The following is a 14,771-nucleotide window of genomic DNA, read 5'->3' on the forward strand; positions in this document are numbered from 1 at the left end:
AAAAATTGTTGATGACCATGAGTTGTTGGATGAACAATGCACTAATGATTTTATAATATTGGAAAAGTAACATGAGGACATTCCGCTATTCTTAACCTGGAGGTTATGGAACATGGAAATTATATGCCTATTTCTGAGGAAGGGGATGGTCCATAGCTTTCATTAGGTTCTCAAAGGAATCCAAGACCCACAAAAGGTTAAGAACCACTGCTACAGAGAAAAGAGCAGAGACTTTGGGATCGTACTGCCTTCTTTTCAAATACCCGTTCCAATACTAAACTGCATGATATACTTCATCTCTGAGCCTCGATATCCTTGTTTGCAAAATGAGGGTAATAATATCCAAGTCACAGGACTGTTGTGAGGATTAAATGAAATTCTCTACTTTAAATGCTTGACACAGAGTAGGCACTCAAGAAATGTCAATCTCCTTCCTCTTGTCATATATATAAAAACACAGTAAGGGCATTTAAACTAGTTGGATGAATCATTTATAATGGAATATGTACCCTGGATAGATAGGTCTTCTTCAAAGATATTCTACCTAAAGCTTAGACCCCCAACCAGAAACTCAGACCTAGATTTCAAGACTGATGTTTAATCTCCACAAAAAATTCAAAATAAAAGTCTTCATGTGGTACTTAAAAAAATGTTTTCCAAACCTGGGAACATACATATGCACACATTCTATTTGTAAAGATGGAATTATTTAAATACCACTACATCCTGCCATGTTTGATTTCAATTCTAAGCATACATTACTATAAAACCTAAGATGAAAAACCTCTTGAATTGAGCAGGAGAGCTAATACCCGTAAATGTCATATGAAGAGGTTTTTACAAAAACTGGGAGCCTTCACTAATCCTACAGATTCATGAAGAGGCCTCGAAGGGGTTAAAGTGGAAGGCTTGTACAAACTTTGCTTCTCAGCTTCTCTCTTATCTCCTCCCTCTCGGGCTCCACACCGCTAAGGCAGAGCAGCGCTGAATCACTACCTTTCCCGCATACTCTATAAACTGTTGCCTACGAAAGAGGAACTGGGGACTTAACTATTCAGGCTGCTTCCATTCAAGTGTTCCAGACAGTGTATATACATCCAAACAGACACTTCTTTCGGCTTTTTGGAGTTTATAAGGAGCAGGCATCTGAAACTGCACTCTGAAGCTGTAAGTGGAAACTGGCATTTTAAATAACTAATAGGGTGCTTTTCTGTTTTGCGCTGGAAAGGTTTAATTCTTTAGGAAGATGAAAGAGAAAGCATACTTTGCATGAACATAGTCCTGCTTCCTTGGCAAAACAAGGCTTTCATTCTGTTTTCCAGATATTCCAGAGATGTACCTGAACAAGTTGCCGGTCGGTGCAAGCTTCAGAAGAGATCCTTAAATGACCAACCCCATTCATTCTGTGAGCCAGGAAAGGTAAGAGAGATTTGGAAATATTATGATGTTATTCACGATGAAATGAGTGGTATTTTATTTATCGGCAGGTGTGACAAATAGGCACCATCTGCCGTAGAAGATACAGCAACTCCCACTTGAGAAGCTTATTGCTTAATGGCTCCAGCTATTGAAGAAGCACTTGCAGCTGGAATTGTTTTTTTCACAGGCTGCCGTGGAACTAGCTACTCTAACAGCTCCCACCTCCTTTAGTTTTCTCTCTCCTACCCTGGGCAGATAAATACAAACAGAATGCATTAACTCTTGAAAGCTGTTGCAGTTGAGAGTTTTGACTGTCTCTTCTGAATTGTTCCTCTGATCCTTTTCGTTAGCTATGTGGTGGGATTTCAGCTCTGGAATTATATAGGCAGGTGCCGTTCAGAAAAATGTAAAATCATGAGTGAATTGCTTTCAGAACTTTATCACATTGAAGAAAAAGCAAAAATAACTACGGGGAGCAGCTTGAGGACCAAAACAGGGATCAGGTTACATTCTTCTCTATATCCCCTGCACTCATCTGGTACTTGGTTGGCACTCAAGGTTTGCTGAATAAACGTCAATCTAATTTTGGAATTCCACACAGAACTTTGTTTCTCTTATTAGAAACAAGTTTCACCCTAGGAATCCCTCTCAGGGTTGATTGATGGAGAAAGCTCCACATTCCCTTCTCATTTTAAGGAGCGAAATTCGTGATCTGGGTGTGTATGTCATTTTGCTTCTGTGGGTTATGTATACTATGCTGATGTCGAATATTACTGAAGATTTGGCATTTCAATGTTCATACCAAAAACACAAGAAGTGGTTGTTTTGTTTCTTTTTTGTTATTTGTTTTTTTTTTACACCAAGATTTTGATTTACCAAGTTAATGACAAAACACACAGTCAGAAAATCAGAGGTGCATTCACATTGCTTGCGAGTGTTTTGATTTACATTAGAAGTGAAGTAAACTGGATGTTCAGGCTAATGTTGGACACTAGCCAATTATTGTTAATGTCTTTCCATTTGTGCTTTCACCCAACTTCTCTCCCCTTTTCCGTTCTTCCTCTTTCCCAGTGTTTTCCTGCTTCATATCTTCACCTCTACCTCCTAAGTACTCATTTCCTCCCACCTCTTATCCATTCCCACATTCCTCATCACCTGACTCACTCCTCATATTTCCTTCCTTTCCTCGTCCCTCTTCTCTCCATCTCCCCTCCTTTCTTTTCCTAATTCCTTATCCTTTTTCCTATCCCTCACTCTCACCTTTATCCCTCAGCAACTTTCTATCGCTGTTACAAAGACTAGAGACTGATTTTCACTTTATGAGCTTTCCGAGGACTGCAGGATACTAAAATTCTATAAGGGTCTTTCTACAAAAATCAGATCCTTTAGAATAGGATTTTGATTTCTTTTGAAATTGCATGATTGTTTTTCTTTCCAAATGGCCCTGAGATTTCAATAGAGCAATCACATTATCTGTGCAACTCATTAATTAGTTAGCAAAGAGAGCTATGGCAATCCTGTTTGGAAGGCCTTTATGAGAAGTTGTCACAGATACAGGAGCAGAGTAACAAAGAGGACATCCCAACACCTAACTTTTCATTTACACATTTCAAAATCCTTAATGGATTTAAGAAATTAAATCAATAGACTTGTTTGAAATGACCAGGGTGTTTGGTGTTCTGCAGACTGTAGAGGTTTTAAGAAATACGATTAGTCTTTCCTCAAATGAAGTGTTCAAAGAAATTGACAACTGTACATGGGTTCATTGTTCTCTACAGCTTCTCCAAGCTTCACAGAATTCTAATAAATATTTAACAAATATTTAGACCTAAGGACAATTCAGGGTCAACTGTGTAGGAGACAGCATTATCAATTGTTACTGAAAAGCATCTATAGACACAACTGAACTTTCTAAAACTTAAGGCTGTAAACCCATTCCATGTACTTTTCCTTTAAAACATGTAGCTGAAATAGTCATTCAAGAGCAGAGTTTCTAACAAAGTGATTATTCCTTAATTCCAGATTATAATCAGGAATTTAGTCTCCTTTGCACAATAAGAGATAGGGGAGTGGGGGAGGGGAATTAAAATAAAAGGGAGTTTCAGGCCCTTCCCCAAGGTATATTAGCTATTAGAACAGAGATAACACTGCACTTTTCCTCAAACTGTCAGTGCTCAGTGCATTTCTTTAGTCATACCCATGCACTTATTAATAATTATTGAGCAGCTACTGCAAACATGGTTATATAAAGGATAGAAGGCTGAAAAAGATGCTCAGGAGGTTTATAAATTACAATTTGGGGGAAAACCAAAGCAAATAGATATTTACAATATTAGGTGAATGTATCTTCTCTAGGAAAGATACAAAGCCTGTGCGAATTAGGATTTGGATGGGAAATCAAGGTTGGTTTTATGAGCTGAACTATGAAGAACGGTAGCATTTCCCCCAAGCAGAGATGTGCAAATATGGAAGGAACTGATCAAACAAAGACATGGAGGCAGGGAAGTAGGTGACAATGAGCATTACAGCTTGATTGGAAAGGAGGGTAGTGGGAGGAATTAAGGTCAGCCAGGACTAGGGCATTAAGAGCCTTGAATGCCAAGCTAAGGAGAATGGAGTAAAGTCCAAAGGCTATAATAAGGATCCTCAAAGGAAATATGTGGGCTACCAAATCTTTATTCCTTTTGCATCCTATAAGAATAGTTATAAATAAATCATATAGTAATGGAATGTAGAGTAAAAAGAGCAAATTGAAGATTACATATAGCTTGACACTTTTTAAAATAAAGTTCAAAATAAAACTCAACAACATAGTGTTTATGCACAGGGCAGTGTGTGTGTGTGTGTGTTTAAAAGCAAGGTAACGATGAACAAAATTCAGAGTATCGATAATTTCTGGGGAGGAGTGGGTAGTAGGATGAGATAGGGAGGAGCATAGGTAGATGCCATGTAAATTATTATTCTCAATCGTAAAGGTGGGAGGTGTTTGTTCACAGGTGTTTGTCCATGGGTGTTACTAAGTAAGCAAATAAAAGAGACCCTGGATACAACCATGATGACCGTGTGCCAAACCAAGGAGTGGAATTTCTCCAAATCTGTGTATTTGGAGGTCCAGAGGAGACTAAAAAGATACTATAGCACCATAGAGGCTTTTCCCACTTGGATTGCACTAGCAGTGAGTGTTTAGTTGTCTTCTACTTGTCTTCTGGAGGCCAGGTGATAAAGCAATGCCTCCAAGTGGGCTGTGCGGTACTGTCATGAGTCCTGAATCTAAAGTGCTCTGTTCTCTTTGTAGAGTGGCACTTCCCAGTCCTGGCTGCTTGTCAGAATCACCTGTGGAGCTTTAAGCTCTACAGCTGTTCGTGCTCCACACAAACCTCCTGAATCAGAACCTCTGAAGAAACGACCCAGGTATTCATCTTTTCAAAAAGTTGAATAAGTGATCGAGAGGGCAGCAGGGACTGGAAACCATTCCTTGAAACTTAGAAACTCTCAGTGGGGAGCTTGTCACAAATGTAGATTTCAGGGTCCTATCCCCAGAGATTCTGATCTAGCAAGCAAAAGAAAAGGCCTCGAAATCTGCATTTGTAACACAAATCTTCCAGGTGATTTTTTTTAACCTTTATGTAATATTCAATTTCCTTTCCTCTAATTCAAGCATTCCCAGTGTCACATCTTAAATACAGTCTTACTGTAATTTTAAATGGTACTAGTAATCTTAGTCAGTGAAACACTGGTTGAAAAAGTAGAAACATTAAAATAACCCACTTTTTCTACTCTTTTACAATTTGTTCCTTTAATGCACACCTTAGTCATTTATCTTTACAGCATATACTCAAGAGAAAAGCCACCATAATTTTATAATTTTCTCTCTATCTCTCTCTTTTTTACCTCTCCAAAGTAGATTTCTCTCTATGTATCTCAGCCCTCGTACAGCACACAGTATATCCACTTATGATTTTGACACTTAGCATTGATTTCTTCCAGGTGATTCTGATGAAGGGACTTCCTTGGAACACAACGAGGAACATTGCCCCAAAGGTTACAAAACACTAGGGCCTCAGGGTGATTACTCTGTGTATTCGTTTCCTAGGGCTGCCATAAACAAAGTACCTCAAATCGGGTGGCTTAAAACAACAAATGTATTCTCTTAGGTCTAGAGGCTAGAAGTCTGAAATCAAGGCATTAGCAGAGCCATGCTCCCTTGGCAATCTGGAGGGTAAAATCCTTTCTTGGCTCCTCTAGCTTCAGATTTTTACTGGCAATCCTTGGCATCCCTTGGTTTCTAGAAGCTTCCCTCCAATCTACCTCTGCCTTCCACTGTATGTCTCTGTCTTGTCTGGACACCAGTCATATTGGATGAGCGCCAACCTGATGACCTCATTTTAAATTGATTACATCTTCAAAGATCCTTTTTCCAAATAAAGTCACATTCACAGGTACTGGGTGTTAGGACTTCAACATATACTTTGAAGGGACATAATTCAACTTGTAGCACTCTTTTAAATAGTTTCTTTAAAAGCAGAGTCCCCAGACAGCCAATAGGACAGATTAGCTATATTCTTTAGCTGGGCTATCTAGATAGAAAAACTGACTGTACACCAGAAATTGATACATTGTAAACTGACTATACAGAAAATTGATAGTTAACTCTCAGAGTTCGATATGCAAAGAATCACCTGAAAATCTTGCGCTTAGAATGCATATTCCAGGGCCTTGATCCAAGATATTAGAATTCAGTAGGCCTGGGGAACGGCCTAGGAGTCTACATTTTAAATGATGTAGGGGGTCCATGCCTCACACTCTTGAGAAAAACTGGATATGGGAGAACAAGCAAAGTCAAGAACCAATTGGTCTGGGAAGAAAGAGCTCCCAAGAGCAGACCCTGAGATCTGCATTTGTGACAAGCTACTCAGGTGAACCACTGCCTTTGGGGCTGATGTTTCTAGGGAACAAAAGGACACCTACTGTGATTGTCTTTCCCACTTTTCAGTGAATCAGAAATCAAAATAGATGCACCTTTAAGTATTGCAAAAGTGTTTCCAAAGACAGTGGAAAGAAACCCTGTCTCTTTGCTCTTGTTTCTTGTGAACCAGGTGGCTCTGCATGGGTGGTAGGGGCAATAGGTAGATAGGCTAAGAAGCAGATCACAGAAAATACAGTAACATGGGCTAGTGAATATAAACTTTAAGCTGAAGGGTTCCCAGGCTGGGGACAAAATTCAAGATTATAGGAAGAGTAATGTGATTGTTGGAGCTGTTTCTATTAATTCTCCTTGGGCATGTTAACAAGCGACAGAACTAGGCTACATTGTCAGCTCTCTGCTACTATGGCACATAGAAGTTTGACAGGTTATGGTGGTTTATATTGTTTATTTTAGTCACCCATATTCAAAATGTATGTTTGGAAAAAACAAGCTAAAACATTTTGGAAGCCTTCAACAGTAAATGGTTGCTCCTATTTACACAGTGGAATGTTTATGCCAATAAAGACAAGGTTCTGTCTTTACCAATAATGAAAGATGCAATTCTTTGCTCAGAACAAACATACCCTTTCAATTACTTGTGATCTACAAATATTGATTGTAAAGTGAGGGGGAGTGTATACTCAACCCATAGACCTAAACGAGAGAAATAGAACACAAAAACAAAATTGAAGGAAGCCTGCATTTCTGAAAATTCCATGATTTGTTAAAGTGACCCATGGCACTGGGACTTGGGGTTTGAAAAATGAATCCTTAGATTTAGGTCTTTATTTCAGTGCTAGGCTTTCCTGGTTAATCTAGAACAGTGGTTTGCAGTCCTGGCTGCACTTTAGAGACACTTGGGGAGCTTTTTAAAAATACCAGTGCTTGGACCCCACCCCAGACCAATAAAATCTGACTCTCTAGAGTGGTGACCAAATCCCTACTGTGGAGATTATGATTCAGAAGGTCTAGATTGGGGCCCAGGGTCTGTATTTTAATAAGTACTTCAGGTAAATTTTATGACCACTTAGTTTAGATAACACCGTCCTAATCTAGCCTAGTTATTAGCTGCTGTTCTGTGATTTGAATTTTTCTTTAACCTTGTAACAGCTAGTTACCACTTAGAAAAAAAAAGGATTCAAAGCAATAAAAACTCCCGATATCATTTTGAAACTGATTTTCCCATAGCAAGGCATTTTGCAATACATCAGTTAATTTTTGTTTCAAAAGAAATTGCCATCTGTTTTTCTTACATACACAAATCTTTCATTTTTATTTTTGATTTTCAGGAAAATAAATCTGTTGAAGAATTTTAAGAGTCAAATCTTCTGAGCCTAGACCTACCACTGTCAGCATCTCTGAGGTCTCCTCCATCTGAGAATTACCAGGTCTGACAACACTTTCCCTCTGGCCTACAGTGAGGGATGTCAACAAAACTGTAGAAAAGTCACGTCCTTTAGACTTCGAACCCTCAAGTTGTGGCAGCTGGAAGAAACCTTACAAGCTTCATCCTTACAGGGGATTCAAAAAGACAAGAAGGGTAAAAACTGAGATATCTGAGCCTGAAATATACAAAAGCTTTTAGAAAGTCTCCTCACAGGAGAACCCAATTAATAAATACACGTCATTAATGCACACATTTAGATGAGCTGTAGATAAAATACAGCTCTTTCTCCCTCTACCAAAACATAGTGAAAAGTCTGATTTAATACTCTGAGACATTCTTGTGCCCATATCAGTATTATAAAGCAGTTTCACCACATTTATTTTAATCAGTATATGAGTAGGACTGTGGGAAATAAAAGATTTTACTTTTTTTTTTGATGATTAAGTAAGACATTCTGATAAAAGCTATTTGGGAGAGGGATGCTGTGCTGGAAGATAGAGAGGGTGTGGCAATTGCCAAATTAGAACATCACCATTTTCTTGCTTGTGCACTACTGACTTGACTCCGGTTGTGATCACTTTGTATGAGATTGTTAGAACACCTCCAGCATATTCAGAAACAGTCTAAGTGACTGTGGAATGCCTCAAGGCCAATAGAAATCAAATAGAAACAGGTACCAACTCAAGTCTTGAGTGATGACAGAGGTACATTTCAAGTATCATGGAAATCTCACTGGGCGGGCCCATTTCCCCACCCTGGCAACAGAGGTGGACACTACTTCAGATAGGTATTCCAACCTGTATATGTACGTGGGCTTATTCCTGAGCCTCCTGGCCATTCTCCTCATCCTACTCTTCACAATGCTTCTTCGACTCAAACATGTCATCTCACCCATCACCTCTGAGAGCACAGAAAGTGTTCCTCAGTTCACAGATGTAGAGATGCAGAGTCGAATCCCCACTCCTTAAAGTCAGAACGAAAGTGAGTATTTGTGGATCTCAGTGAACTCTTGTCCATTAATGTCCAGGAACGCTTACTTTGTTGCATGTAGCTTCCCACGTAGGAAATCAATAAGTTGTTCATTTAACAAGTCGTTCATGTTTTCTTTGTGTTTTTCTTTATCTTGACTCTGCTTGTGGGATACCTAAGAGGTTTAAGACTCATTCTCTGCCAGGAATATAGGAAATGGCAGCTGGTTGGGAGGACAGGTTTCCATGGTAACCAAAGAGAGCCTGGGCCTTGAGCAAACCTCAGACCACAGAAATTCATATGCAGCTGTTATAAAAAACGCAGGATCCCTGGAAGCTCCAAGAACAAGGAAAATTTGCCTTGGAAAGGGCTGATTGTTCAAAGAGGGTACCCCAAGAAAGGAATGTTTTAATTTAGCACTAGGACTGTAAAGAATCACCTCTGCTTACGTGAAGCTAAATCATATCAGAGGATAATGGAAAGGACCATGAACTCTTTCCCAAAGTAGCAGTGATTTTTATCATCTATGGAAAAAGGGTTTTTAAAGAAACTGTTTCAGTGTAAAAAGCAAGTTTGCAAAAAAAGAAGTTTCTAGTAAACAAACTCATCTAGAGAGGGGAAATGTGCATTTTATATCTGTGTTATTACTATTACTGGACTTTTAAAAGCTCAGATAATGGCAGATGTATTACAAAAATCTGGAACAATGAGCTCCCGCAAAAACAAGGGAAAATTAAGTCAAAATGTGCTTATGACAATGAATCTTATATTATCCGTGCAGCTTCTTTGCCTTTTTCTCCTTCTCCATCACGCTCAACCTTGGCAAAGAAGACTCAATTGTTCTTTAAAGCAGAAATGAAATAATCCTGGTATTCTGTCGTTGAATGATTGTGGCTTTGGACAAAACATTCAAGCCTTTGGGTGCCAGGTTTTTCTTTCTGAAAAATGATCTGAGAGCTATTTTGTCATCACTAGACTCCTTTTAGATCTGAGTGTAAGGAAAACAAAGAGAAACAAAGGAAGAAAGGACTGAACAACACCCTCCAACAAATCTCTATTGAAATCAACGTCCTCAAATGTCACATTTGTCTTTCCCAGAAAATGTTCCTCCCTTCCTAATCCCTGCCAAAGGTGAAGTGTTTCACTTATTACCTATAAGAGAAATATATTTTGAAAAATTCCGTTCTCATAAGTAGCCCTAGTATGCCAGTAGTGGAGACAGAATTTGATTTTTTTTTAACTAATGTTCCAAAAGGGAACCAAAGGAAATGAGTACTGTTTACAAATTAGAAATTAGAAGGCTGGCCATACTCTTGCCACCAAAGAACTAATACAGTCATGTTAAATTCTACCTGCTTAAAGAAATCAGTTCTCTCTTGCACCTAAAACGTGGTCATCAAATTTTAACAGGGTGCTCCCTCAGGAACTGCAGTGGCCATGAGAGAGAAGTGAATGGGTGTTAGGTTAATGGCACCTCTACCAGACTTGCAGCTCTCTCTAGTTTGTTACCAATTTAGACTGGCCCCTTTACTCTGATCTAAATCTAGCCTGGTGGTGAAATTCCCAAGTGATTTCTCCTTTTATACAAAGTCATTTGCCAATACTCCCCTCTCCAAGGGGCTGCACAGTGTGAAATCCCCACATGCAGAGCTAAACTTAGCAGCAAGGCTGACTCTGGCACACCTGGTACAATAGTGCACTGTAAGGGATGGCAGCTGCATTCGGCGCCATTCAGAAGAGATCAGCAATTAGGCTAAGACTTGGATAGGGCATACACTTCCCTTTTGGCATTATATTTTCCAAAATGCAAAGTGATTCATATTATTACATTTGGTGGTTTAAGTTGTGACTTTACTCAACACCCAGACTCCATGTACCCTTTAAAATGTTAGTTCTTGGCAGCCATACGTGGACTTCATCAAAGGTTGGCAATATACCCCAGAACTTCTTAAGGACATACATCCCGCCTCACTCTAGGCTCTGCCTTTTGTGCTCACAGTATTTGAATGCACTTTACAGTTAAGAAGTCAGTGGCTGGATAAAAGAAGAAACTGATTACACTTTCAACAGCAGTTAATAGCAAGATACCCAATGCCTTGTTGCTGAATCTGATGAAGAGACAGACTACGAATCTATTCCTTGCCCACCTGACCTCCCCAACTCAGATTTCAGGAGTTTAAAACTGCTCTTTAATCACTGACTTGGATGAAGATTCCTAATTTATGATTAAGGGTACTCACTTGGAAAACAACCACTCTCTTTCATCACAACTGCCCCATGGGATCCAGATCTTTACTGAGCATTAACCAAAGCACACAGCACAGATTACACTAAAATAGCAGCATAACCCCTCACAATTTCCAGTGATAGCATAAATGGAGATGCATGTAAGCAAATGTGTCATTATGGTGACTCACATGGTATTTAATCTTTAAGAAAATAAACTGAGTGTTTTCATAATAGCAAATCTACTGTAAAGAAAACAATTTTTCCATTTATATTAAATTTTATCATATCCCCCAATGTATTAATTAACATATATTACTGCTCAAAGAGGCCGCTAGAGCAATCAATGGGAATTATTTGAATTTATCCATCTATCCAAAATGCTGACTTGGCAATTCCTTCCCTCACCCCCCCTCACCAAAAAATTGCACGTTAGCCTAAGTGTATATAAACAGGTAGGTTATTTATATATAGTCGAACTTTGTTTTAAGGTGAAAGAATGATTGTTCACTTTTTATGACACTGAATCACATGAAATTGCCATTTGTGTAAGTCGATAATGCTGAAAATATCAGCGATTCCATATAAGTCAATCAAATAAAAACACTCACCACATGAATTATTTAAATAGCAAACTCTCCTACTATGTTCAAAAAAATTCAGTTTCTAAAAATGTACTTTGCATACTTTTCCGAATCATGGGTTGTATAAAACAAGGTTTATTGTAAAAGGCATGTGTATTATGTATTATGTATCAGGCAGGAAATATTAAGGGGTAAATCAAGTAAAGACGGGTTCATCCAGCCTAACATTTCCATCTATGCCAAATCTGAAGCTTTGGACTCATAACTGAGTTTGACCGCTGCAGACCCCATCATACTTACTAAGTAGGTAAAAGGGGTCCATTTAATGCAATCAAATGGTTATATTTAGTAATACATTTTATTCACCTGTATTTGTACAAATGATGAACTTTTTTTAAGAAAATGAAGAATTGTGTGGAAGAAAACTCGGGTTTCTTTCGTTTAAAATCATTAATATTTGAGATAGATTCATATTGTATAAAACAAATATAATATTTGAATTAATATTTAGCATGTCACTTTTGATTCCTGGAAAATAAATTGTTTGGTTTGCTGATAACAAATATCTCTTGTCTGAAGACTATAAAGACCATTGGTCTCTTCATCCCCATGTAAATTGTAACAGTTACAAATTTGTGAGATTTATAATTTTGAGGTATCATTATTTTCTTCTTATTCCCCAGCTTTTATTTTCTCCCCCCTTGCAACCTTACTGGTGTATTTGTTTGTTTCTTGAACAGTAGTAAGATATGAAAAATGGATAATGACTGCCAGCTGCCAATGAAGGTGAAGTATATCTAAAGAACCAATCACTTTCAACATTCCCCAACTCGGAGGATGTTTTTATTTATGTATCTTCCATTTCATACTGTCTTCATTTGCTCCTCACAGCAACTCTGTGAGTAATGCGTGGCAGTATTATGAAGTCTGTTTTACAAAAAAGGACATTAGCACAGAGAGATTAGTGAGACAGTCATGGTTACACACAGGCCAAGTCAAGATTACACTGCCAGTCTTTGGACTCCTAGTTTAGTACTCATCTCAAAAACTGCATTGCTAAAAGAAAGAAAGAAAAGAAAGAAAAGAAAGAAGAAAGAGAAGAAAGAGAAGAAAGAGAAGAAAGAGAAGAAAGAAAGAAAGAAAGAAAGAAAGAAAGAAAGAAAGAAAGAAAGAAAGAAAGAGGGAGGGAGGGAAGGAAGGAAGGAAGGAAGGAAGGAAGGAAGGAAGGAAGGAAGGAAGGAAGGAAGAAAAGGTAACCATAATAAGTGAGGTATTGAAATCCAAGTGAATAAATAAGCACCTGATTAAAAAAAAGTGCTTTGCTTTCTGAACATGGAGTAGATATTACAAAGTTATTCATTCCGTAACACTCTAAGCTGTACAAACAATTATTGAGCTCTATAGGAGATTAACTCCCTGTGCCCAAATTCAGAACAAATAAGCAGAATTCTGCCATCTCGTAAAATCATTTTATAGCCACAACAACACATATTTAACAGATTATAAGGAAGTTTTATGCAAAGACAGATCCTGCAGCTTTAATTTACATAGAGGAAGGGAAGAGGCAGAAATATAGATGGATTATCAACCCACAATTCAAATCCCAATCCTCTGATCATTTGACTTAATGTTCACAGTCAATGCCAATTCTTCAGATACACGTTTATGATCTCTCCCCTCCTAGAAATGAGAACACCTCCTCTTAAAATAGTAAAAACAGTGTTCTTATTTAAAATTGTATAGTGCTTTAAGTGTACACAGCTATTTCATTTGTGCTCTTTAATAAATGCAATGGCATTAAAGGGGAGAGAATTACAGGATAGAGAAGCTTCCTCTAGTCACAAAGAATGAATTGTTATACTTGCAGAAAAAGGAGACAAAAATGTGGAACATGTAGAATAGGAAAAGGGAATGCACATAATAAATACAGGTGAGGATGTTTTGAAGAATAACTTGAGCAATTCGAGGAATTTCAATTCATTTTCCACACCAAGTATTAATTGATTAAATCACACATAAACACAGGGGAGCATAAGAGAGACAGATTACACAGAGTACTGACTAGACTCTGTGGGGATCTCTTTATAAGTTTGCAATCATAAAGTTTACAATCTGGCAAAGATGATAAGTGCCTAAATTCATTCAGTCGGTCTTCCAACATTTATTCATCACCAACTATGTGTGCTAGAAGTGAAAACTGGACACACTCTATGCCCTGGCGAAAATTATAACCTACTGGGATGGACATCACTGATCAGATAATTACAAGAATACTGTGTTATAAAGGAGAAGTATAGAGCACTTGGGTACATATAAAGTGGAGGCGAGGCTGCCTAGCCTGGCCTAGAGTGTCAAGGAAGACTTTACTGAGATGATAATCTAAGCTAAAATCTAATGGATGAATAAAAGGAGAGAATAAAGCAAACATTCCATAGAGAGAACAGCATGTGCAAAGATTCTGAGGTCAAATAAACTTGGAATACTTGAAAAAGCACAATGAGTAAGAAGTGTCCAGAAGGCTGGAAAGGTTGACAAGGACAAGAACATGCAGGGCCTTGTGGGCAATGTAATAGATTTTTAACTCTATTTTAAGCATAGACAAGAAGAGAACTCTGGCAGCAGTGTGGAGGATGGATTGAAGAGGGGCAAGAGTAAATGCAGGAAAACCAGTTGAGAGGCTACGACAGTGATTCAGGAGAAAAATGATAGTACCTTAGACTTAGCACCATCCTGCTGAGTGGTGGTGGGTAGGGATAAAGAGAAATAAATAACCTGAGATAGATTTAGAAGATAAAATTAGCATTACTTCATGACTTAGGTAATTAGGGTAAGTGAGAAAGAAGAATCTAGAATGATTTACTGGATTCTGGTTTGAACAAGGGTCTGGTGGCTCTTTTTTTTTTTTTTTTTTTTTGAGTGTGTGCTTAGCATACACAAGGTCCTGGGTTCAATCCCCAGTACCGCCTCTTTTTTTTTTTTTAACACTTTTTATTGATTTATAATCACTTTACAATGTTGTGTCAAATTCCAGTGTTCAGCACAATTTTTCAGCCATTCATGGACATATACACACTCATTGTGACATTTTTTTCTCTGTGAGTTATCATAACATTTTGTGTATATTTCCCTGTGCTATACAGTGTAATCTTGTTTATCTATTCTACAATTTTGAAATCCCAGTCTATCCCTTCCCACCCTCCACCCCCCTGGCAACCACAAG

At 38.2% G+C, this 14,771-nt stretch overlaps 1 protein-coding gene and 1 non-coding gene across 2 annotated transcripts; both read left to right on the forward strand.

The window, feature by feature from the left end:
• The first annotated feature begins 978 nt into the window (after positions 1-978).
• LOC116151046 (uncharacterized) lies at positions 979-7,940 on the forward strand. The gene is made up of 4 exons (XR_010379322.1): positions 979-1,167; positions 1,323-1,419; positions 4,715-4,830; positions 7,675-7,940. It is a non-coding gene; the product is annotated as an uncharacterized LOC116151046 (transcript).
• Positions 7,941-8,258: 318 nt separating this feature from the next.
• Positions 8,259-8,758, forward strand: SERTM2 (serine rich and transmembrane domain containing 2). Its single transcript, XM_064482693.1, has one exon. It carries the CDS (start codon positions 8,468-8,470, stop codon positions 8,738-8,740), a length of 273 nt encoding a protein of 90 aa, XP_064338763.1. The 5' UTR covers positions 8,259-8,467; the 3' UTR covers positions 8,741-8,758.
• The last annotated feature ends 6,013 nt before the right edge of the window (positions 8,759-14,771 follow it).

This window comes from Camelus dromedarius, chromosome X (genome assembly GCF_036321535.1).
Source record: "Camelus dromedarius isolate mCamDro1 chromosome X, mCamDro1.pat, whole genome shotgun sequence".
Taxonomy (NCBI): domain Eukaryota; kingdom Metazoa; phylum Chordata; class Mammalia; order Artiodactyla; family Camelidae; genus Camelus; species Camelus dromedarius.